General features: G+C 37.5%; 5 protein-coding genes across 6 annotated transcripts; 3 read left to right on the top strand and 2 right to left on the bottom strand.

The window, feature by feature from the left end:
• Positions 1-947: 947 nt before the first annotated feature.
• On the bottom strand, positions 948-1,676 carry LOC114527806 (uncharacterized methyltransferase Aflv_0758-like). Its single transcript, XM_028549500.1, has one exon. It carries the CDS (start codon positions 1,674-1,676, stop codon positions 948-950), a length of 729 nt encoding a protein of 242 aa, XP_028405301.1.
• Positions 1,677-2,842: 1,166 nt separating this feature from the next.
• LOC114527805 (beta-1,3-galactosyltransferase 1-like) lies at positions 2,843-3,903 on the top strand. The gene has a single exon (XM_028549499.1). The coding sequence runs from the start codon at positions 2,843-2,845 to the stop codon at positions 3,800-3,802; it is 960 nt and encodes a 319-aa protein (XP_028405300.1). The 3' UTR covers positions 3,803-3,903.
• Positions 3,904-5,834: 1,931 nt separating this feature from the next.
• LOC114527886 (beta-1,3-galactosyltransferase 1-like) lies at positions 5,835-12,416 on the top strand. Of its 2 annotated transcripts, none has more exons than XM_028549599.1 (2): positions 5,835-5,924; positions 10,169-12,416. In XM_028549599.1, the coding sequence occupies exon 2, from the start codon at positions 10,497-10,499 to the stop codon at positions 11,316-11,318; it is 822 nt and encodes a 273-aa protein (XP_028405400.1). In that variant the 5' UTR covers positions 5,835-5,924; positions 10,169-10,496; the 3' UTR covers positions 11,319-12,416. The 2 variants fall into 2 exon arrangements, with proteins under 2 accessions (XP_028405400.1, XP_028405399.1); XM_028549598.1 differs by lacking the exon at positions 5,835-5,924 and adding an exon at positions 9,626-9,705.
• On the bottom strand, positions 8,539-9,667 carry LOC114527887 (uncharacterized methyltransferase Aflv_0758-like). Its single transcript, XM_028549600.1, has 2 exons — positions 9,579-9,667; positions 8,539-9,352 (listed from the first exon to the last, which is right to left on the bottom strand). The coding sequence occupies exons 1-2, from the start codon at positions 9,610-9,612 to the stop codon at positions 8,715-8,717; spliced, it is 672 nt and encodes a 223-aa protein (XP_028405401.1). The 5' UTR covers positions 9,613-9,667; the 3' UTR covers positions 8,539-8,714.
• Positions 12,417-14,039: 1,623 nt separating the features above from the next.
• Positions 14,040-18,957, top strand: LOC114527894 (ADP-ribosylation factor-like protein 5B). The gene is made up of 9 exons (XM_028549607.1): positions 14,040-14,356; positions 16,018-16,078; positions 16,608-16,662; positions 16,764-16,856; positions 17,111-17,194; positions 17,277-17,327; positions 17,482-17,556; positions 17,896-17,921; positions 18,312-18,957. The coding sequence occupies exons 1-9, from the start codon at positions 14,308-14,310 to the stop codon at positions 18,355-18,357; spliced, it is 540 nt and encodes a 179-aa protein (XP_028405408.1). The 5' UTR covers positions 14,040-14,307; the 3' UTR covers positions 18,358-18,957.
• Positions 18,958-19,055: the final 98 nt, after the last annotated feature.

Here is a 19,055-nt window from a genome sequence, read left to right as displayed (position 1 = left end):
ACACACACCAAACTTGAATAAACAATTGTAATTCGTCCGTGTAAATTTACTGCACTCTTCTTTAGCGTTCTCGCTCTGTTTGAATTACACAATTTACTGACATCTGATACTTTAGATTGACAGACTTATATACATGCGTTACGTAACCAAGAAAGGGTGTCAACATGTCAATCTTCCATACTACGTGTAAGTTTCAAACTAAGACAGCACACAACCTACGAGTTGCATTCTCGTGTTGCCAGATGCATTTCTTCTATGCATCGCATTGGTTTTGGTTAGAAGCTAAATTAAATGTCACAGACTGCCCAGGCTAACGGTGGAAATTGATGGGTAATGTGATTTGTGTGTATTGGGGCCCACAAAGAACTATACGAAATCACGCATTCACGGCCCAAAATAACGCATCACGCTCACGCAAAACAGGTCCAAATTTCACGTTCACGCTGAGGCTAAAAGAGAGCAATGCCTAATTGAATTCGACAAAATAAATGACAAACATAAATAGCAAGTCAGAAACATCCCAACAAACGCTTTTGAGATCTTTTCTGTGGGATCTAGCCATTTTTGGAGCAGCCTGGATCGCGTAATCACGCTATTTCGCAAAAGAATTCACGAAATCCGCCGCTTAGGTTTAAATATTCCCGGCTGTCACTAATATTTGAATTCACGATTTCACGCACCGAAAAATAATTTAATCCTGCGATAACGACCAAAATAACAACCATTCACGCTTCACGTAAAAATCACGGGGGGGGGTGGTGTATGCATGCATATGATACAATGTTTTTCTTTGTACTGTGTGATTTAGATCCTAATGACAGGAAATAATATTTATAGTACGCATGCAACTGCACGTTAAATTTGAAATCCATATTATAATTGTCCAAGAAATACAACTTAGGGAGTTAGGGTTAGGTTTGCGTCTAGTGCACCGTAAGACTCTGTTCTCACTTTCTAGCTGTAATGGAAACGCGTATCAATTTGTTGTCAACCCCGCCATCGTCGTGAAAAGTTAGTCGATCGATGATGACCTCTTTCGCAATAACTGGATCCACATCGTCGAGATCGCGTTGTGCCGATGCCTTGAACCAGCGCTTGAATGCTTCGTATGACTTAAAATGTGTCACATAATCCGCTTGTTTGACAATAACATTGCTAAACAATCCTACGTCTTGAAAAAGCTTTTCGTATTCGTCTTGAGTCATTGCATGGTAGTTGCATCTTTCGAACTCTTCGGCGTAAACAGGGCCAGCATGTCTCCTACACAAAATCGATAGCTTTCCTCCGGGTTTTAACGATTGGTAGGCTTTCTGTATGTATAACCTTTTGTGCTCGTCCGGGAACCAGTGAAATGCATTCGTGCTTACATGAAAATCGTAGTACGGCTCATTATCGTGTGGAAATCCATCCACGCTGTTGCCAACGTGAAATTGAAGATTGCCCTGTTCTTTATATTTTTCCTCAGCAATTTTGATTCTAGCGGCGTCAGGATCGACTCCAACCGTTTGACCTTCAGAGCCAGCGATGTCGCCGATATGTTTTGTAACACTACCTGTACCGCAACCCATGTCAAGCACTCTGGCTCCTGGGAATATATTTACCTCGTTGACAAAATTACAGCCAGATATATATTGTGGTTTGGCTAGGTCTTCGTATTCTTGAGCGTCTCTTTCCATTCTGCCTTTTGAAAAAATCTAAAATGTTTGATCTTTGTTGATTTTATAGATCAAATCAATGTGGACAACTAGCATGTGGACAATCCTCAATACTCTGTTGTTGTCCAAGCATACGCGCCAGCCATATTTGATTGCATTCCATAATCCTCATTCCTCCCACGCGGCTTTTTATGTCATTACCTGTGGTGAATTGGTCAGAATTTTTCCACTTATGTATATCGTATAACACATCACGCTATCATCTATTGTAAGCATTTTTAGAGTGTTCCTCTTTTGTGTTTCCTTCGGTAAATATTTATAATAAATATAAAACTCCCCCCACTTTCTTATAATATTGAAGTGCATAATATTTGGCAAAATTGAAGTGCCAAATTTTCTTATTTCCAAAAGCAGGACTTTTTGAGGATTACGTGCTGCTAAGATCTTTTTTAAATGTGATCATTTGAAAGAAATATGGGTAATATTCCTGAAGAAAATATATTTCATAGAAGTAACCAAGAATCTGCAAATTGGCCTTGGAAAAAATCGCCCTATTACCATGCAACAGAGCCAGCGACCGTTAACGTGTTCTTTTATTCTTCGCCTGGTAACGTGTAATGTTGTAGGTTACGTGGCCCGAACATATAGAAAAAAAAACATTAAAAAGATCTTTTCTGAAAATACAATGTTTAAAATCCAACCTTGCTGGGGGTTATTGTTCATCCTGATTCTTCTTTAGTTGAATTTTTATTAGCATAAGTTAAAAATCCATTTGTTACCTAGGTATCGCAAAGGCGGCTCATCAATGCCGTCACTACCCTTGGTCCTAGTTTTCATTTATCGGAAACGTGGCAAGTCACTCAAAACGCTTCTAACAGAATACTACTGGCAGTACGAGATAACGATCCCCTTTAAAAAAATTTTGATCTATTTACCTGAATTAACGAAACGCGCAACAGATGCAAATGTTGTGTAATCCTTGTCGCAGAAGAATCTCAAAATACTGGGTGATCTCTTTGATTATATGCTTCCAGATTTTGTTTGTGCTATACACGTGGGAGAATATGTATTTTCCTTCGGAAGTTAAGCGAACCACTGAAAGAATATATCAGAATGAAAACAATACTTACAATACTGAGTACAAAACCAATGGAAACAAACCTGCTTCGCGATTTTCCTTGCCAACAATGAAGATTAACGGAAAGCGAAAATCATCTCCGACAAAAAAGCCAACACCAGATAAAGTAAATGGTGATCAACCCTATGTAGATTTCAAGTTCGTGTACCCGGAGGTAAAACCAACCTTTCAGAACGCCAGCCGGCCGATGGGTTTTTATCTCATCGTTGTTGTCAACTCTGGGGCAAAAGGCGACGAACACAGGCGTCGCCGAGCGAGAATTCGCGAAACCTGGGCAAACAGGAATACATGCGAGCATTCAAACGCCATGAATAACCCCAATTTGAAAGACAAGATGTGGACTTTGGTGTTTGTGCTTGGAAAGGCGGGAGGAGAGGATGACAAAAAAAACATTGAAGAAGCCAAAGCACACAATGACATATTGATTGGTGACATTATTGATAATTATTGGAACAACATGGTGAAATTGTACATGGGCCAGCTGTGGGCTTCATTGCTGGGCACGAGGTACACTCTTAAAACGGACGATGATGTTTACGTGCGCATACCGAACGTTATAAACTATCTCGTTTCCCAGGGATCACCCCCTCGATTTTATGGCGGGGGAACATACCATAGCTCACCTGTTTTTCGTCTTGGAAAGTGGAAGGTAAGCGAGGAAGATGTCCCTGAAAAAATATGGCCGCCTTTCAATCCTGGTGCGTTTATTCTCTTCTCTGCAGATTTGTTGGACATTTTAATGAGTTATATCTACATTCGCAAGCCCGTTCACACTGATGACGCATACATTGGAGTTGCCATGAGAGACTTTAAAGTCAAAGTTGTTCATATTTTGTCATTTGTTGTTGAGCATCACATGGCCACATTGATTCGTACAAAAGATAATTGCTATATGTTGAACGTGCTTGCATATGGCCACAGCGTGGATATTGAGGCGATGGACCATTGTCACAAGAGACTTGAGGAACTGTGTCATTCCAATACCACACTCAAAACATTGAAATGTTGAAATTAATTGACATTTAATTTATTAAGAAACAAGCCTCGATCCTTACAAAGGCCCTCAGGTTATATTATATTATCCGTATAATGATAATATCAAGTAATTCTAATATAGTTAATTATATGTACATGCACGGACAGCAGGGTAGCTAATATCAACAATAATTTTTTAAATATATATAAAAAAAACAGTTGTAAAAATCTATATACAAACTACAACATCTAAATTGACTAAAATATATATACATAAGTATTAGATAAAATAATAAAGGTTAGAAATTTTAATTGAAGAGATTGAAAAGTACTGTTATCCTTAGTTTATTTTTGAAAACGTTGTTAGAAATCATAAGATTATTGAAGTCAGTTGGCAGATTATTTCAAGTTTTAACACCGTTGGAGGGTAGTAAAACTAATTAATCAACGTAGCAAAAATTACTGCGTAAATGATCCTCTTAGAGCGCAAGACTTGATTAATTTTATCTCAGTTCCCATTCCGTTTGAAACTTTGCTGATGCTATTGATATGGTCTTCCCATTTTATCTCTTCATCGACTAATGACCGTTGCCAAGACATACTCGTATTAGCGAGTATACGATTCACGACACGGCCAATAGCTATAGTGACACCTGCATGGAATTCTGGTCTTAATAGTCACGGTCTTAGTAGACAATTTTGAAGTTTGAATTTTTCGCCGTGATTACTAAAACCAAAATTCCCTGCAAGCGTCACAGCTTGATACGTCATTATGCATAAGGAGGGTACCTAAATATCGAGGCAGGATTCAAGTCAGGACTCGAGCCAGGACTCGAGTCAGGACTCGAGGTCAGAACTCGAGGTCAGGACTCGAGCCAAGGACTCGAGCCGACAAGCTCCGAATTAATGACCCATCTACGTCTGGCTGATGGAAACTTCTATTGCCGTCTTTCCCGCGTGCCTGTTGGCGTAAGCGGGTTCTTCCCAGTTTAATGGTTCTTCCCGTGTGCGGACAAATTTTAAGCGCTTTTGTTCATTCGTGCCAAAATAAAGTGCCACGAATGAACAAAAGCGCTTAAAATTTGTCCGCACAAGAGAAAAATTTGCTTACGCCAACAGACACGAGTGATTATTAGCTCGGCTAGTTGCTCTCGTGTGCGGCAGGTTTTAAGTAGACTAGAATTTTTCCGAATTCGTTAAATGTGATTTTTTATGATACCATTTCCTGAGTCCACAATTTTTAAATCGCTAAATGAATTCAAAAACAGAACTATGCAAAACTTCTAGTTAGTCAGCAACATTGTATTGGTCGCATAGCGTTAGAAAGGCTAATTCTTTTACCATTACGATTTACGGTGCATGCACCATTAAATCGTAAAAATTTGAAAGTTAAAACAATGGATAATAGAAACACAATGTGTTTTTATTCCCCATGCCATGGTCAGAAATGAAAATTAACGATTTGCATCCGATATTTTAGACAGCAATTACCTGTTGGTTACGAGTTATGTTACCCCCAATTTTTATTTCATAAAATGATTTATTATAAAATCAACTATATGTCATCCAAATATGGCGAATTGGTCGCATTGCGTGAGAAGGGTTGATTGACTCGAGTCCTTGACTCGAGTTCTTGACTCGAGTCCTGGCTCGAGTCCTGGTTCGAGTCCTGCCTTGAATCCCAGGGTTTCCACTTTCAAGGAAATTTCCTTTTTTGAGGAAATTTTGGCTAAAAAACCGGTTTCAAGGAAAAAAAAAGAATCAAGGAAATCTAAGGAAATCTTAGAAAATCTAAGGAAATCTAAGGAATATTTGAGATAGCTTCGAAAAACTCAAAAAAGACGCAAAAATGAAAATTAATACATGTTTTTCAGGGCACCATTATTGTGAGATCAAGTATTTTGTGTTTAGTTCAATTAAAAATTAATAGGCGGAAATCAATAAATTTTGCTTCAAGGAAATTTAAAGAAATTTTAATGCTGAATCAAGGATATTTTCAAGGTGCCTTGTGGAAACACTGTTGAATCCTGACTCAAGCAATAGTACAACGCGCTTGCACTTATGAATTTGCAATTTGCATTACACTTTATAGGCAAAGTATCACTGCGAAGAATTGCTTAGAACCGCCTTTAAATGTTTAAAACGTCACTGCTGAGGTAAGTAAGTTATTTTTTGTAACATAGCGTCCTAAGATGCTGTGTGCGTGTTCCAAACTAACCAAATTAATAAGTGAAATGCTGCGAGTGAATACACGTAGGGCCGTTAAGGCTAGTTTCCACTCAGGAAAATTCTGCCGGGTATCTCACGTACAAAATGTGGAATAACTTCGCTTCTTTCCATGCAACAGATTTTTCTCTGCAAGTCATTCTTGATCAATGCATTAAGCATTATTTGAGGATATTTTGAGTTTATTTGAATTTATACATTAATTTTCGATTCTCAGAATACGAACTATATAATTATCGTCCATACTGAATGTCATCCTTGATATTTTAAATCTAAGTTTAGGATCAGAGTGCTCGATATACCGAAGTATAGAGCTAATAAGACGAGAATAAAATACAATAAATTTGATAGAATCCGTCTCTAGTATGTATAAATCGGGCCATTGAAATGAATAATGATAATAACTTAACATTTGCACGATTAACATGACAAAGTAGTCTGCTAGGCTATGGCAATGTCAATACAATAGCGAGATATTTTGAAACGTGGCAATTAGTGGCAACGCCGATAGCACCGGCACATATACTGCACAGAATACCACTGACTGCATGTGACATAACGCCGGATCCATATCTCCTTTATACTATACATATACTTACAATAAGGCAAGAAATAAAATTATCGGGACGCGAAAATCATCACTAACAGTAACAAGAAAGCCACCTGCTCATGAAATAAACGGCGGTCAACCCTGTAACGTGTTTGTTCATTACGATACATTGTAAACTCGGGATACATCAATCATAATATCGTGACAAACCCCGTGTAGATTTTAAATTCGTCAACCCGGAAATTAAACCAACCTTTCAAAATGTCAGTGGGGGCGGATGGATTTTTATCTCATCATTCTTGTAAACTCTGCGCAAAAGGTGAAGAATTCAGACATCGCCGAGCGAGAATTCGCGAAACCTGGGCAAACAGGAATACATGCGAGTTTTCAAACGCCATGAATAACCCCAATTTGAAAGACAAAATGTGGATTTTGGTGTTTGTGTTTGAAAAGGCGGGGGAGAGAGTGACAAAAGGAACATTGAAGCAGCCACGCACAATGACATATTTATTGGTGACATTAATGATAACAAGACGCCTGTTCTGGCGTTAACTCCGGCGTGCCGTGCACTTGCCAGTCTTCAATATAAAGCTTCTGAACATAAACAATACAGTTCATATTCATTTAGATGCCTTGCGAACTTAAATGTTGTTCGATCGCGAAATTCAGAAGCACATCGTACTTTAAAAAGTATAGAAGTTCAATTGTTCAAAAATGTAAATAAACCACATGATATATTCGCTTTGTCTTACACTTTGTCTTTGGAATTCGCGCTTATATAGTTATATTAAATCTTCAATCCTCTGCAAACTACGACGTGTCAACGCGCCCGTACACGACCACATCATCTTGTTAAACGGCGAATTTTCAACTCCGTCGCTAACGCCGGAGAAATTATTGGAGCAACATGGTAAACAACCTCGTAAGCCAGGCTCTTTCTGGCTTGCGAGGTTGCATGGTGAAATTCTACATGAGCCAGCTGTGGGCTTCATTGCTGGGCACGACCACAGTTAATAGAAATTTCTATTAACGGTGGCACGACTCACAAGATACACTCCAAACATTAGAAACTATCTCGTTTCCCAGGGATCATCCCCTCGATTTTATGGCGGAGGAACATAATTACATTATTCGTTATGGAAAGTGGGAGGTAAGCGAGAAAGATGTCCCTGAAATAATATGGCCGCCTTTCAATGCCGGTGCCGTTTATTCTCTTCTCTGCAGATTTATTGGACATTTTAAAGAGATATATCAACCTTCGCAAGCCCGTACACACTGATGACGCGTATATTGGAGTTGCCAATAGAACTGCGCACAACCACAATGCCTCACGGCCCTAAAAAATTGCTTTTTTCTGCCTACTGCACAAATTAGGATACTTACGGGGCGCAAGTGCATTCTCAATTCTCAAAATTCGAGTTCCTTGTTTTTGTGAGAGTGCATTTATTTCAGTATTATTGTCTTTGTTAGGGTCATTCACAGAGTTACATATCACAATGCGCAAGTATTACATTTAACACAGTTATGGAGCCATGTTTCCGTTTGGAGTAATCCTATTATTTCCCTTGGTCAACCACCAGTGGCGGATCAAGGTATAGGTTGAGGCTCAAGGGGGACACCCCGGCCCCCAAATTGGCATAGCAAAATTAGCAGGGCAATCAAACATTTTGTAACGGCAATAAACATCTCGGTTGATGCAGTTGCGATATTGTGATTTGGAGATTGGACTGAATTACTAAAGTATTTATTCATTGATTAATTTCGATCGAGTTATGCGCCAAAAAGCCTTTCAAAACTGTAATGTGTCTGTCATATATTATAATATGCATTTATAGTGCTAGTAGCTAAAATGCACTGAAGACTTACGGGTCAGGAAGTTTGGCGGTTTGGGAGTTCAAAGATAAAATATTTCGTGCGCGTAACATGCACTAACATGACGGCAGTACCCCAAAAGAATGGGGGAGAATGATGGGTAAAATGTATGCGTAGGGATACATCTTTTAAAATGCTTCCGGGCTTAAGTGTCCCACTGTATATTCTTTGCAGTGTGATTTAATAGATGCTAATGAGATAAAATAAAAGTACACATGCAATTGCACATGAAGTTTGAAATCCATATTATAATTGCCTAAGAAGTACAAATTGCGTCTGAAACACAAGACTGTTCTTTTCACTTAGTAGCTGTAATTGAAACGCATTGCATTTTGGAGTCAATCCTGCCATCGTCGTGAAATGTAACTCGATCAGCCATCGCTTGTTTCGCAACGGCTGGATCCACATCGTCGATGTTGTGATGTGTAGACGCCTTGACCCAACGCTTAAATTCTTCGTATGACTCATAATGTGCCACATAATCCATTTGTTTGACAATGACATTGCTAAACAATCCTACGTCTTGAAAAAGTTTTTCGTATTCATCTTGAGTCATGGGATGGTAATTGAGTCGTTCGAACGCTTCGGTGTAAACCGGGCCAACATGTCTCGTACACAAAATCGACAGCTTTCCTCCGGGTTTTAACGATTGGTGGGCTTTCTGTATGTATAACCTTTTGTGCTCGTCCGGGAACCAGTGAAATGCATTCGTGCTTACATGAAAATCGTAGTACGGCTCATTATCGTGTGGAAATCCATCCACGCTGTTGCCAACGTGAAATTGAAGATTGCCCTGTTCCTTATATTTTTCCTCAGCAATTTTGATTCTTGCGGCATCGGGATCGACTCCAACCGTTTGACCTTCAGAGCCAGCGATGTCGCCGATATGTTTTGTAACACTACCTGTACCGCAACCCATGTCTAACACTCTGGCTCCTAGGAATATATTTACTTCGTTGATAAAATTACAGCCAGATTTATATTGTGGTTTGGCTAGGTCTTCGTATTCTTGAGCGTCTCTGTCCATCTTGCTTATCTTTGTCACCACAAGTGTTAAATGTATTCACTTCGATTTACTGCAAGAACTATGGACTGACTAGTGTGTGGACACTCTTAAATACTCTGTTGTGGAAGCATGCGTCAGCTATATTTGATACATTACCTAATCCTCTGTTGTGGAAGCATCCGTCAGCCATATTTGATACATCACGTAATCCTCCCACGCAGCCTTTTTAATTAACGTCGATACAAACCAGTGGCACCAACCCATGAGTGGGCGGCATTGAACTGTAGGTAAACTGGAACGCTAACTTCTGACAAACTCCTGACAAAACATCCATATTAGGTTGAAGCCAAAATTGTTTTTCTAAGTTATGAGCTGAAATACTTAACGCCAGACGTTTGGCTGTATGTCGAATTAAAGCTATTAAAAAGTTATATTTGGTGTGAAAATTTCAATACTATTACCTATATACTAACAATAGTTTGATTTCTAAAGGTCTTCTTTTTTGATACACCCTGTATATACAGTGGTGCCAGCCTGACGATTTAGTCATGCTATGGAAATTTTATGTCATCATTATTCATTTTTTTGGAAATTTCAGAAATTCATTGCTTTCACAGTCAATAAACACCAAAATATTAGCATAGCATGACTCAAATTGTCGGGCTGGCTAAAGTTGAAGTTGAATATTACGGTTGGGTGATAACGATCCAACTAATTTAAACTGAACTGATCTATTACCTATTTAGCCGCAACGTGCAATTGAGATGCCAATGAGGATATGTAATCCTTGTCGCAGTAGAACAAAGAAATGCTGGGTGATCTTTGTACTTGTATGGTTCCAAATTTTGTTTGTGCTATACATCTGGGAGAATGTGTATGTTCTTTCGCAAAATGAACGAACCACTGGAATAATACCTCTGGACGCAAACAATACATACAATAAGTACAATACTACCAGTGGAAACAAGCCTGCTTCAAGAAAGCCACCTGCTGATGAAATCGGTCAACCCCATGTAGATTTTAAATTCGTCTACCCGGAAATTAAACCAACCTATTCAGAGCGCCAGCGGGCGGATGGATTTTTATCTCGTCATTCTTGTCAACTCTGGGGCAAAAGGCGACGAATACAGACATCGCCGAGCGAAAATTCGCGAAACCTGGGCAAACAGAAAGACATGCGAGTATTCAAACGTCATGAATAACCCCAATTTGAAAGACAAGGTGTGGATTTTGGTGTTTGTGCTTGGAAAGGCGGGAGGAGAGGATGACAAAAAGAACATTGAAGAAGCCAAAGCACACAATGACATATTGATTGGTGACATTAATGATAATTATTGGAACAACATGGTGAAATTGTACATGGGCCAGCTGTGGGCTTCATTGCTGGGCACGAGGTACACTCTTAAAACGGACGATGATGTTTACGTGCGCATACCAAACGTTATAAACTATCTCGTTTCCCAGGGATCACCCCCTCGATTTTATGGCGGGGGAACATACCATAAAGCACATGTTATTCGTTATGGAAAATGGAAGGTAAGCGAAGAAGATTTCCCTGAAAAAATATGGCCGCCTTTCAATGCTGGTGCGTTTATTCTCTTCTCTGCAGATTTGTTGGACATTTTAATGAGTTATATCTACATTCGCAAGCCTCTTCACACTGATGACGCGTACATTGGAGTTGCCATGAGAGACTTTAAAGTCAAAGTTGTTCATATTTTGTCATTTGTTATTGAGACTAACATGGCCACATTGATTCGTACAAAAGATAATTGCTATATGTTGAACGTACTTGCATATGGCCACAGCGTGGATATTGAGGCAATGGAGCATTGTCATAAGAGACTTGAGGAACTGTGTCACTCCAATACCACACTCAAAACATTGAAATGTTGATGTTGAGTTTAATTAAAAACCATGTAATATATATAAGTCTTCAAGCAAAGGCCCTTAGGTTAGAATGTTGTTCTTTCTGCATATTAGTATATTAGTTAATAGCTAGTTATATTTTGTATAATTGTTATACCATGTATGTGATATACATGCAATGGGCTTTTCCAAGTAATATTCAATTAGAACCAGACAAAATATTGTCTTTTAATTAAAGAGGGTTACACGGCAGCTTCTGTGCTTCCGCTCATAACATTGGGGAACTCCGTGATTTAGAAATTGCCCAAATTTCACATGTTTTGGAATTTTTCATTATTCATCGTACTTATTTTGAAGTTTTTCAGCCGTGTATAATTTGATTTCTTGTTGAGTTTTGCTTCTTAAACATGACGCCCCAAGCCTTCATATTATGTCACAGGCCAGATTGGTTATATCGTTATTCTACGGATTTTGTGATTAGCGGTTAGGAAAGGGTGACGGTTAGGGACTGGATTCAAATAGAAAATATTTCGTGTACGTAACGTAACCATAGCGCGTAACATGGCGAAGAGGACTGGGGGCTATGGACAGGGATTATCGGGATTTTTTAGGAGGTCTTGGGATATTTTGAGGGCTTACTTGGGGTTTTTACAGAATTACAATTAGCAACACTGATTCCTGGATGTGAAAGTTGATAAGAATTACTTAACCTATAAGAATTACTGAAATCCTGTAAGATTTGGGTAGAACTTCAATAAACATTTCAAAAAATATATATTTATAACAGCAATACATATAGACTATAGTGTATGAATTTACGTCAATTGATAGAACATATAATAAATATAGCTTCAGAAGTAGTTACATACAGTAATTACTTCTCTATTACATTGAACATAGTGAATGATGTCATTGTGTTTCAATACAACTTATCAACTCATCAAAAACATAGTCAACTTTCTGTGTTTGAATTGGCCAATGGCCTTGCATTTCGACGACTGACTAACTATTTGGGAAAAAGTATACCAAAACAAGCATTTTTAAGCAAATACATTGATCAACTTCATTGTAATGTGTTGTAGAGTAATAAATATGAACTTTAAAACATATAATAACATGTTATAGCAACTTGTTTCGAGTAAGATGGAAATATGGGAACATTAAAACTGGACTAATTTACTTTAGTAAGATACAAAATATCACGTGTTCTAGCGAATTGACTGGAAATATCTAAGTAGGTTCGTTAATTGGCACTTTTAATCCCTCGATTGAATTGACTGTGGAATGCGGGCTCTGATTTAATTTGGTCCCAATTTTGACGTTAGCAGTGTGCTGGGGCTCTGATAACTGACGAGATTGTGTTTAAAAGTTAAAACTTAAGCACGAGGCTTTTTTAAACGTATCGAGAGCTGACCACACGCGTTGGTGTTGTTTATTGCCTGATATAAAACACATTTTAGCTAAGGAGAAAAATGTACTTGTACAATGCACAGCTGCAGAAATATGACACTCCACTGAGCGATATCATTGTGACACTTCACTGATATCATATTATTAATAAAAGTAAATACTGTAGCTATAAATGTAATTAATTGTGATTTGAAAAAATCGGTTTGTTCGCGATTAATAGGGAACATTTTCAAGCGGGAGTTTGTAGCCATTGCTAATGTCAGTTATTGTTCTAATTGTGAACTGCACAACATAGGCGTTGATTCATGTGCTGGTAAGCCTGGTATGTCATGTTTGGTGAAGAGTCTACTACTTCTTTAAAGCAATTTAATGGACCAGCGTAGGTGGAAAAGTCTGCCTTGGGAGGTTGCAATGACCCATTTGATTATAATCGATCCACGATAAAATGTTTGCGCATTACCGTTAATTTTAAACCACAGCATCAGCCCTCAGCATCCAATTAGATTAGGAAAACTCCTTGAAGTTTATCGACTCAGTTTTGACATATCAACATTGCCTTCTCGTGTGTATTGGGACAGGTGGTTTTTATTCTCGAATTGGTTTGACAAGAACTGATGATACCTTTCTTACCTACCAAATTTATCCATTAGTTTTTTTGCACCTACCGTTGTTATAAGTCTCATTTTCTTACAAGACTGCGTGGGTGATGTCGTGATGCCAAACACATTGACCACACTGATGAGCTGTTCACTGCGGTATTAAGCGTGTATACATGTATATAGGAAGAGGCTAGTTTGGGGGTACACAGTACCTTGTGATGTCGGATGTCCCTACTTTGATAGTTTGATTTGCAATATCGCGCAGCTTTGCTAATAATGCCTGCGAAAAGGTGAAATAATATCAATTGCGACCTTGTAGTCCATGAGCGAATTTTGCTTGTAATAGACCTTTCTTATAATGACGTCAAACGCGGGAAGTCTGATGTTACACGAAATTTAATTGGCTCCACAAAACTGTCGAGCCAATCAAACTTTGTGTAACATCAGACTTTCCGCGTTTGACGTCATTATGAAAAAGGTCTATTGGGCCTAGCAAACGAAAATTTACAATAGAATGAACATGCAGATAAGATCGGAAAGGTTTAGGTTAAAAAGTCGAATCGATATCAACTCAATTAAAACGAGTTCTGAGTTCCAATTAAAACGACTTGTCTTGAGAAATTTTTAATGCAAGTGCGATTTCCTGATCTCGCCGATTAATCTGGATTGGTCTTTAATAACTTCCGGCTCGGTCCTAAACCGAGGCCGGCGCGACGTCATTGATGATGATGTATGATAAGCAAGGGCATATGTTATTGAAAAATTATAGTATTGTTTTGTCGCTGTATTTTGCATCCTGAAAAGATTCATCCCAGCTGTACGAACGGAAATCAACCATCTTTGGCGTAAAGGATAATTTAAAGAGGGCCTTGTCTGTTTTATTGGGACACAAAGAACTAAAATCCGAGACAATATCGACAAATGCTGGCATGTACTTCATATGACAACTTCGACTACAATATAAAGCTACAATTCTCCTGTGATTTATCAGTCAAGCCCTTCGTGAAATGGGCTTTTTGTTTTCAAAGTTATGCAGTCTTATTTTCTCTTCTGAAGGTAAGTGTTATTCATCCTCGGTTTCTCATTTGAACTCTTTTTTCTTTTCGAACTGGCTATTAAAAATTTGCTACTTATAAATGGCGATGATGCCGAACTCAAATATTTTGTAATTCGACTTGAAACAAGGCCATACACGCGCTTTGTTAGTCGGGTTTAGGTCTGTATCGATGTCAAGCGAGGCATGCCTTTCTAAACCCTGTTGTCTTTCATTTCTGTCATTTCATATGGCTTTATAACAGTCTTAGGTACTATTATAAACTACAGTATTCAAATATATCATCAACCTTGCCGATGGTTCAACAAGCATGTCACATTAATTCATTATATAAACACTATTATGTAGTCCTATTGTATAGGTATTTTTTTGCTTCAATAAGGCTTCTATACCCGAGGGTATGAATAGTAACATGAAGGGCCCATCTTTGAATAAAAAGGGTAGTTTTATTGCACTGCAAATGGCTCCTTTCGTTGGGACCCAGGGATAGTCCCCTTTGTCTTGGTTAATAGCAACATTCCCTAATTGAAATCATTGAGCATTAGCATGAAGTTAATTGTCTTACTTAATAGCAAGGTAACTGTGTGTTACCTAATTTCATGGTGTAATAATGAACTGCTGTAAATCAAAGAATCTTAATGAAGTATGAAAATGATTTATCAGAAGAAAAATTGATTCAACCTGATTTGATTCTATTGCAATTCTGAAAACCTTGAAATTGACCATGATTTTCTTCAATGAGACATATATTTCACACGAGTCAGGTGCAGGAATGTATGTATTTAAGAGTAGATAAAATCCTTAGCTAAAGCCCTTATATACACTGCTTGTAAAAAAGAGCTTGTAATCAGGTGATTATTTTAATTTGCAAATTATTTTCATTTCTAGTTTTATCATACAGGTGGCATGGAAATGTTTTAATTTAAATATTGATACAAAGCAATCATTATATATTATATATATATATATATACCTATCCTTGTAACAGAAAATATTGCGTACAAAATCTTATGGATAGAGTGGCAGAGTGACATAACACAAAGATGTAAACACAAGTCACCTCATCAAAATTTTTTTTGCTCATCGAAATTTAATTTTGCTACAAGCTTGTACGATTAAGTAACTTGTGTTTTCATATACAAAGATAAAAAAACGATAGACTTGGTTTACTTCATATGATTTTATTTGATAGTAAAGTAAAGCACTTGTTTTTTTATCTTTGTGTTATTAGCTCTATACCTCGGTATATCAAGCATAAAATGTATTATTCCTCTGTCTAACTGGCTAAATTTAAAACTAGGAATAGTTATTAGTAAGTCAGTCAGGCATAAGCTAGTATATTAGTATTGAATATGCACCTCATTTTGGCTTCTAGCTACGGCACTGGTTGGTAAAATTGGCAAGTTTGGTTGCAAAATATAGAAAAAATGAAAATTATTTTAAATTTTCATGTATAAGTCTGTATTACATGTGAAAAAGACTAACTGCATTCCTTTTTAGTACAATTCTCAAGTAAAAAAGGCTGTTTACAAAAATCAGACATAAACAGCACACATTTCCTTATTCTCCACCCTTGCAAATCTTATTAGCACCTTGGATTATTATTAATTCTTAGTAAGCATTAAAAAAGGTTTTATTAAAAGACATATTGTTTTCTGTTTAGAACACAAAGTTATTATAGTTGGTTTAGATAATGCTGGAAAGACAACAATACTTTATCAATTGTAAGTACCTAAGAACCTAACTAAGTACGGTACCTGAAGAAACATGAGAAATGTGACAGGATCTAATGAGAGAAAAAATATCTTGGTGTTCCAGAGCTCAAAATAACAGCCGGTCAACGGACAACTACTGGCCAAAAATGCTTCTTGAATTCGTCATCTCAATTTTCAAAAATTGTGTGAATTAGTGAGAAGAAAAAAAGCGATTTTGACCGAGCTAAAATTGGGTTGAGCGGTCACTTTGACCAGAGATTTTTCGGTTGTTATTTTGAGCCCTGTATTTTGATGCAGGGCTTTGATGAAGGTGCTGCTTGTTGAAAGCATGATTAGCATTGGTTTTCTGGAAGAACCAATTCAACGTAATTTAATTAAGCTGTTGTAGAACTATGAATTGTATTTTACTAATTTTTAAGGTTCTCACACTTTACTAAGGTTCTCACATGTTCCTCCAGCTTCTTTCTTTAATTAAAACCATCAACAGATCAACCTTTCAAGATACAATTTTTTATCAACCGTGAATATTTTTTTTTAGTTTAATGAATGAAGTGGTTCACACATCCCCAACAATAGGAAGCAATGTAGAAGAGGTACATATATGAAGCTGTGTCGAATTTCTATGAGGGTCTAACTTAAATGTATGCCTCAATTATTTTGCTCTAATCATACCTATTAATGTGTTCAATTAAAGATTGTTTGGAAAAACATGCATTTCCTAATGTGGGATATTGGAGGGCAAGATGCCCTGCGCTCTTCGTGGGATACATATTACGCTAATACAGAAGTAAGTGTGATTGTGCATATATTTTCACCTGTGGGAGTTTCAGAAAATATGCATTTTTTTAGCTAAATTGCCTGGAATTACATACCAAATGCTTAATGCTATAAGCCTTTTCAGCTTCATGTCACTTCACATACACTGTATATATATTTCTGATGGTATGAGACCATTTATTTATGAGCCCAGTATTTATTTATGAGCCCAGTATTTTATACATGGATTGTATTTTATACATCGACTGTATTTTTCCTTTTCAGTTTGTAATTATAGTAATAGATAGTACCGATAGGGAAAGACTAGCTGTGATAAAAGAAGAAATATATAGAATGTTAGCGGATGAAGTAAGTCCTATCTCCTTCGATAATTTCTGGTTTCATGGCTTTTTAGGGGTTCACAAAATCAAAATATTTTTCTTGTTTTTAGCAACTGAAACATGCAAGTGTATTATTATTTGCGAACAAACAAGACTTAAAGGTGTGTTCTTTATGTGCTAAATCCACCCAGTTCTAAGGCATTGGTGGGTGAATGTACTCTAAGTTCACACCCCCCCCCCCCCCCGCAACTCCAGCCTGAACACATGGTCATGGGTAAGTTTAGATTAGTTTAATCTGCCATATTTGTGCTTCAGGGCTCAATGACATCGGCAGAGATTTCACAGCAACTAAATCTAACATCGATAAAAGACCATGGCTGGCATATACAGGTTTGTGTGCCGTCATAAAAATATAGTCAGGAGATTTGGAACAGTATGAACAGTATATATCGAACATAGGCCAATTTTGGTTGGCGTTCTACTTTTATGATTTCGTGAATGTGCTTGTTTATATCATGAGAACAGCGAGGAACGTGTATGTCTAAAAGTAAAAATGGTGATTGAGTGACAGCCAGTGCTAAGCTTGAAATAAATAAACAAGCATAAGCATAAAGCCAAGGATTGCTAGGACAGCTAGGATTTTGTAATTCTAGTCCCCAGGTCCTAAAGTGTTTTTTCCTTTGGCATGCAATATTCTTTGACAGCATTTCTGATTTATCCCTTTTGTAGGCATGTTGTGCGCTAACCGGAGAAGGGTAGGTGTTATTACATTATTACAAAGGATGCATGGGTAAAAAATATACGTAGCTACATTGCATGTTTATAAAAGATACTAGGTTTAGGAATAAGCCCTATTGTATTCACTGATCCAATTTTAGAGAATCCAATCAACTTGTGATGGATGTTTCGTAGACCATTAATTTGTAATGCACGAGCCAGCAAACTGACTAAAGGAGTAAAGCAAATGCTTGCAAAGCAAATTTATGTTCTACATACAGTATACTCGAGATCAATTTTCCAGACCCAATCCCATGCAGTGCTCTGAATCTAGTCACTGATCTATTTATCATATGTATATACTTCATTACTTCCTTCAACAGTATATCGCCTATTTTTTAATGCTCTGTTCTCGTCTCATTTTCTAGACTGTACTCGGGTTTAGAATGGATTGTGAATCAACGAAGGAAGTAGCAGGCTGTTATACGGCGTTTGGGTGACGCGTGCAGCTTATAGCGCCGTATGACAACACACTGTACCTTACCTTAGCAGTATACATATGTCTATACTGGTCTGTCTACGGTTTATAAAAAGCAGTACTGTGCATGAGTATTTCATGAACTACAAATGCTGTGTTGGTTAATCAACGGCGAAATATGCATGCGGGGAAAGGTGAATTGCCACCGTTTGGTTAGTCTTTGAAAAACGATATTTAAAGGACGGAATTTTACAACAGTGAAGAAAAGGCTACCATATATGGAATCATCTGTTTTACTGACAATATTGAATTAGAATGATAACATAAGACATTTTGAACGTTTCATTATACTACACATATTTACGAGTCGTTTTGCGACGTGCATTTTTTAAACCATCATTGTAAACTTAGTGCTAAACTTGGTAGTTGGTTAGCATTACTCGGAGTTTTCAACGGTCCATCGTCTGTGGTCAGTGCAGAAATTTTCTCTCTTAATGATTGATCATTGTAAATGGACATCGTCGATGAATTGCGATTAATGTGAACCAGGCAATAAATAGGAGGAATGTAAAGCATACAATAAGAAAAAAAACCTTGTTGCATAAGGTTAACGTGTCGCACGCTTTTTTTCGACAAATGGTTTTACAACTGATTTTACCTCATCACTGAGTGTAGGTTTATATTTTAAGATCGT

This window comes from Dendronephthya gigantea, unplaced genomic scaffold (genome assembly GCF_004324835.1).
Source record: "Dendronephthya gigantea isolate DGI-Jeju-01 unplaced genomic scaffold, DenGig_1.0 000047F, whole genome shotgun sequence".
Classification (NCBI taxonomy): domain Eukaryota; kingdom Metazoa; phylum Cnidaria; class Anthozoa; order Malacalcyonacea; family Nephtheidae; genus Dendronephthya; species Dendronephthya gigantea.
This window is presented reverse-complemented; position numbering and strand designations above follow the sequence as displayed.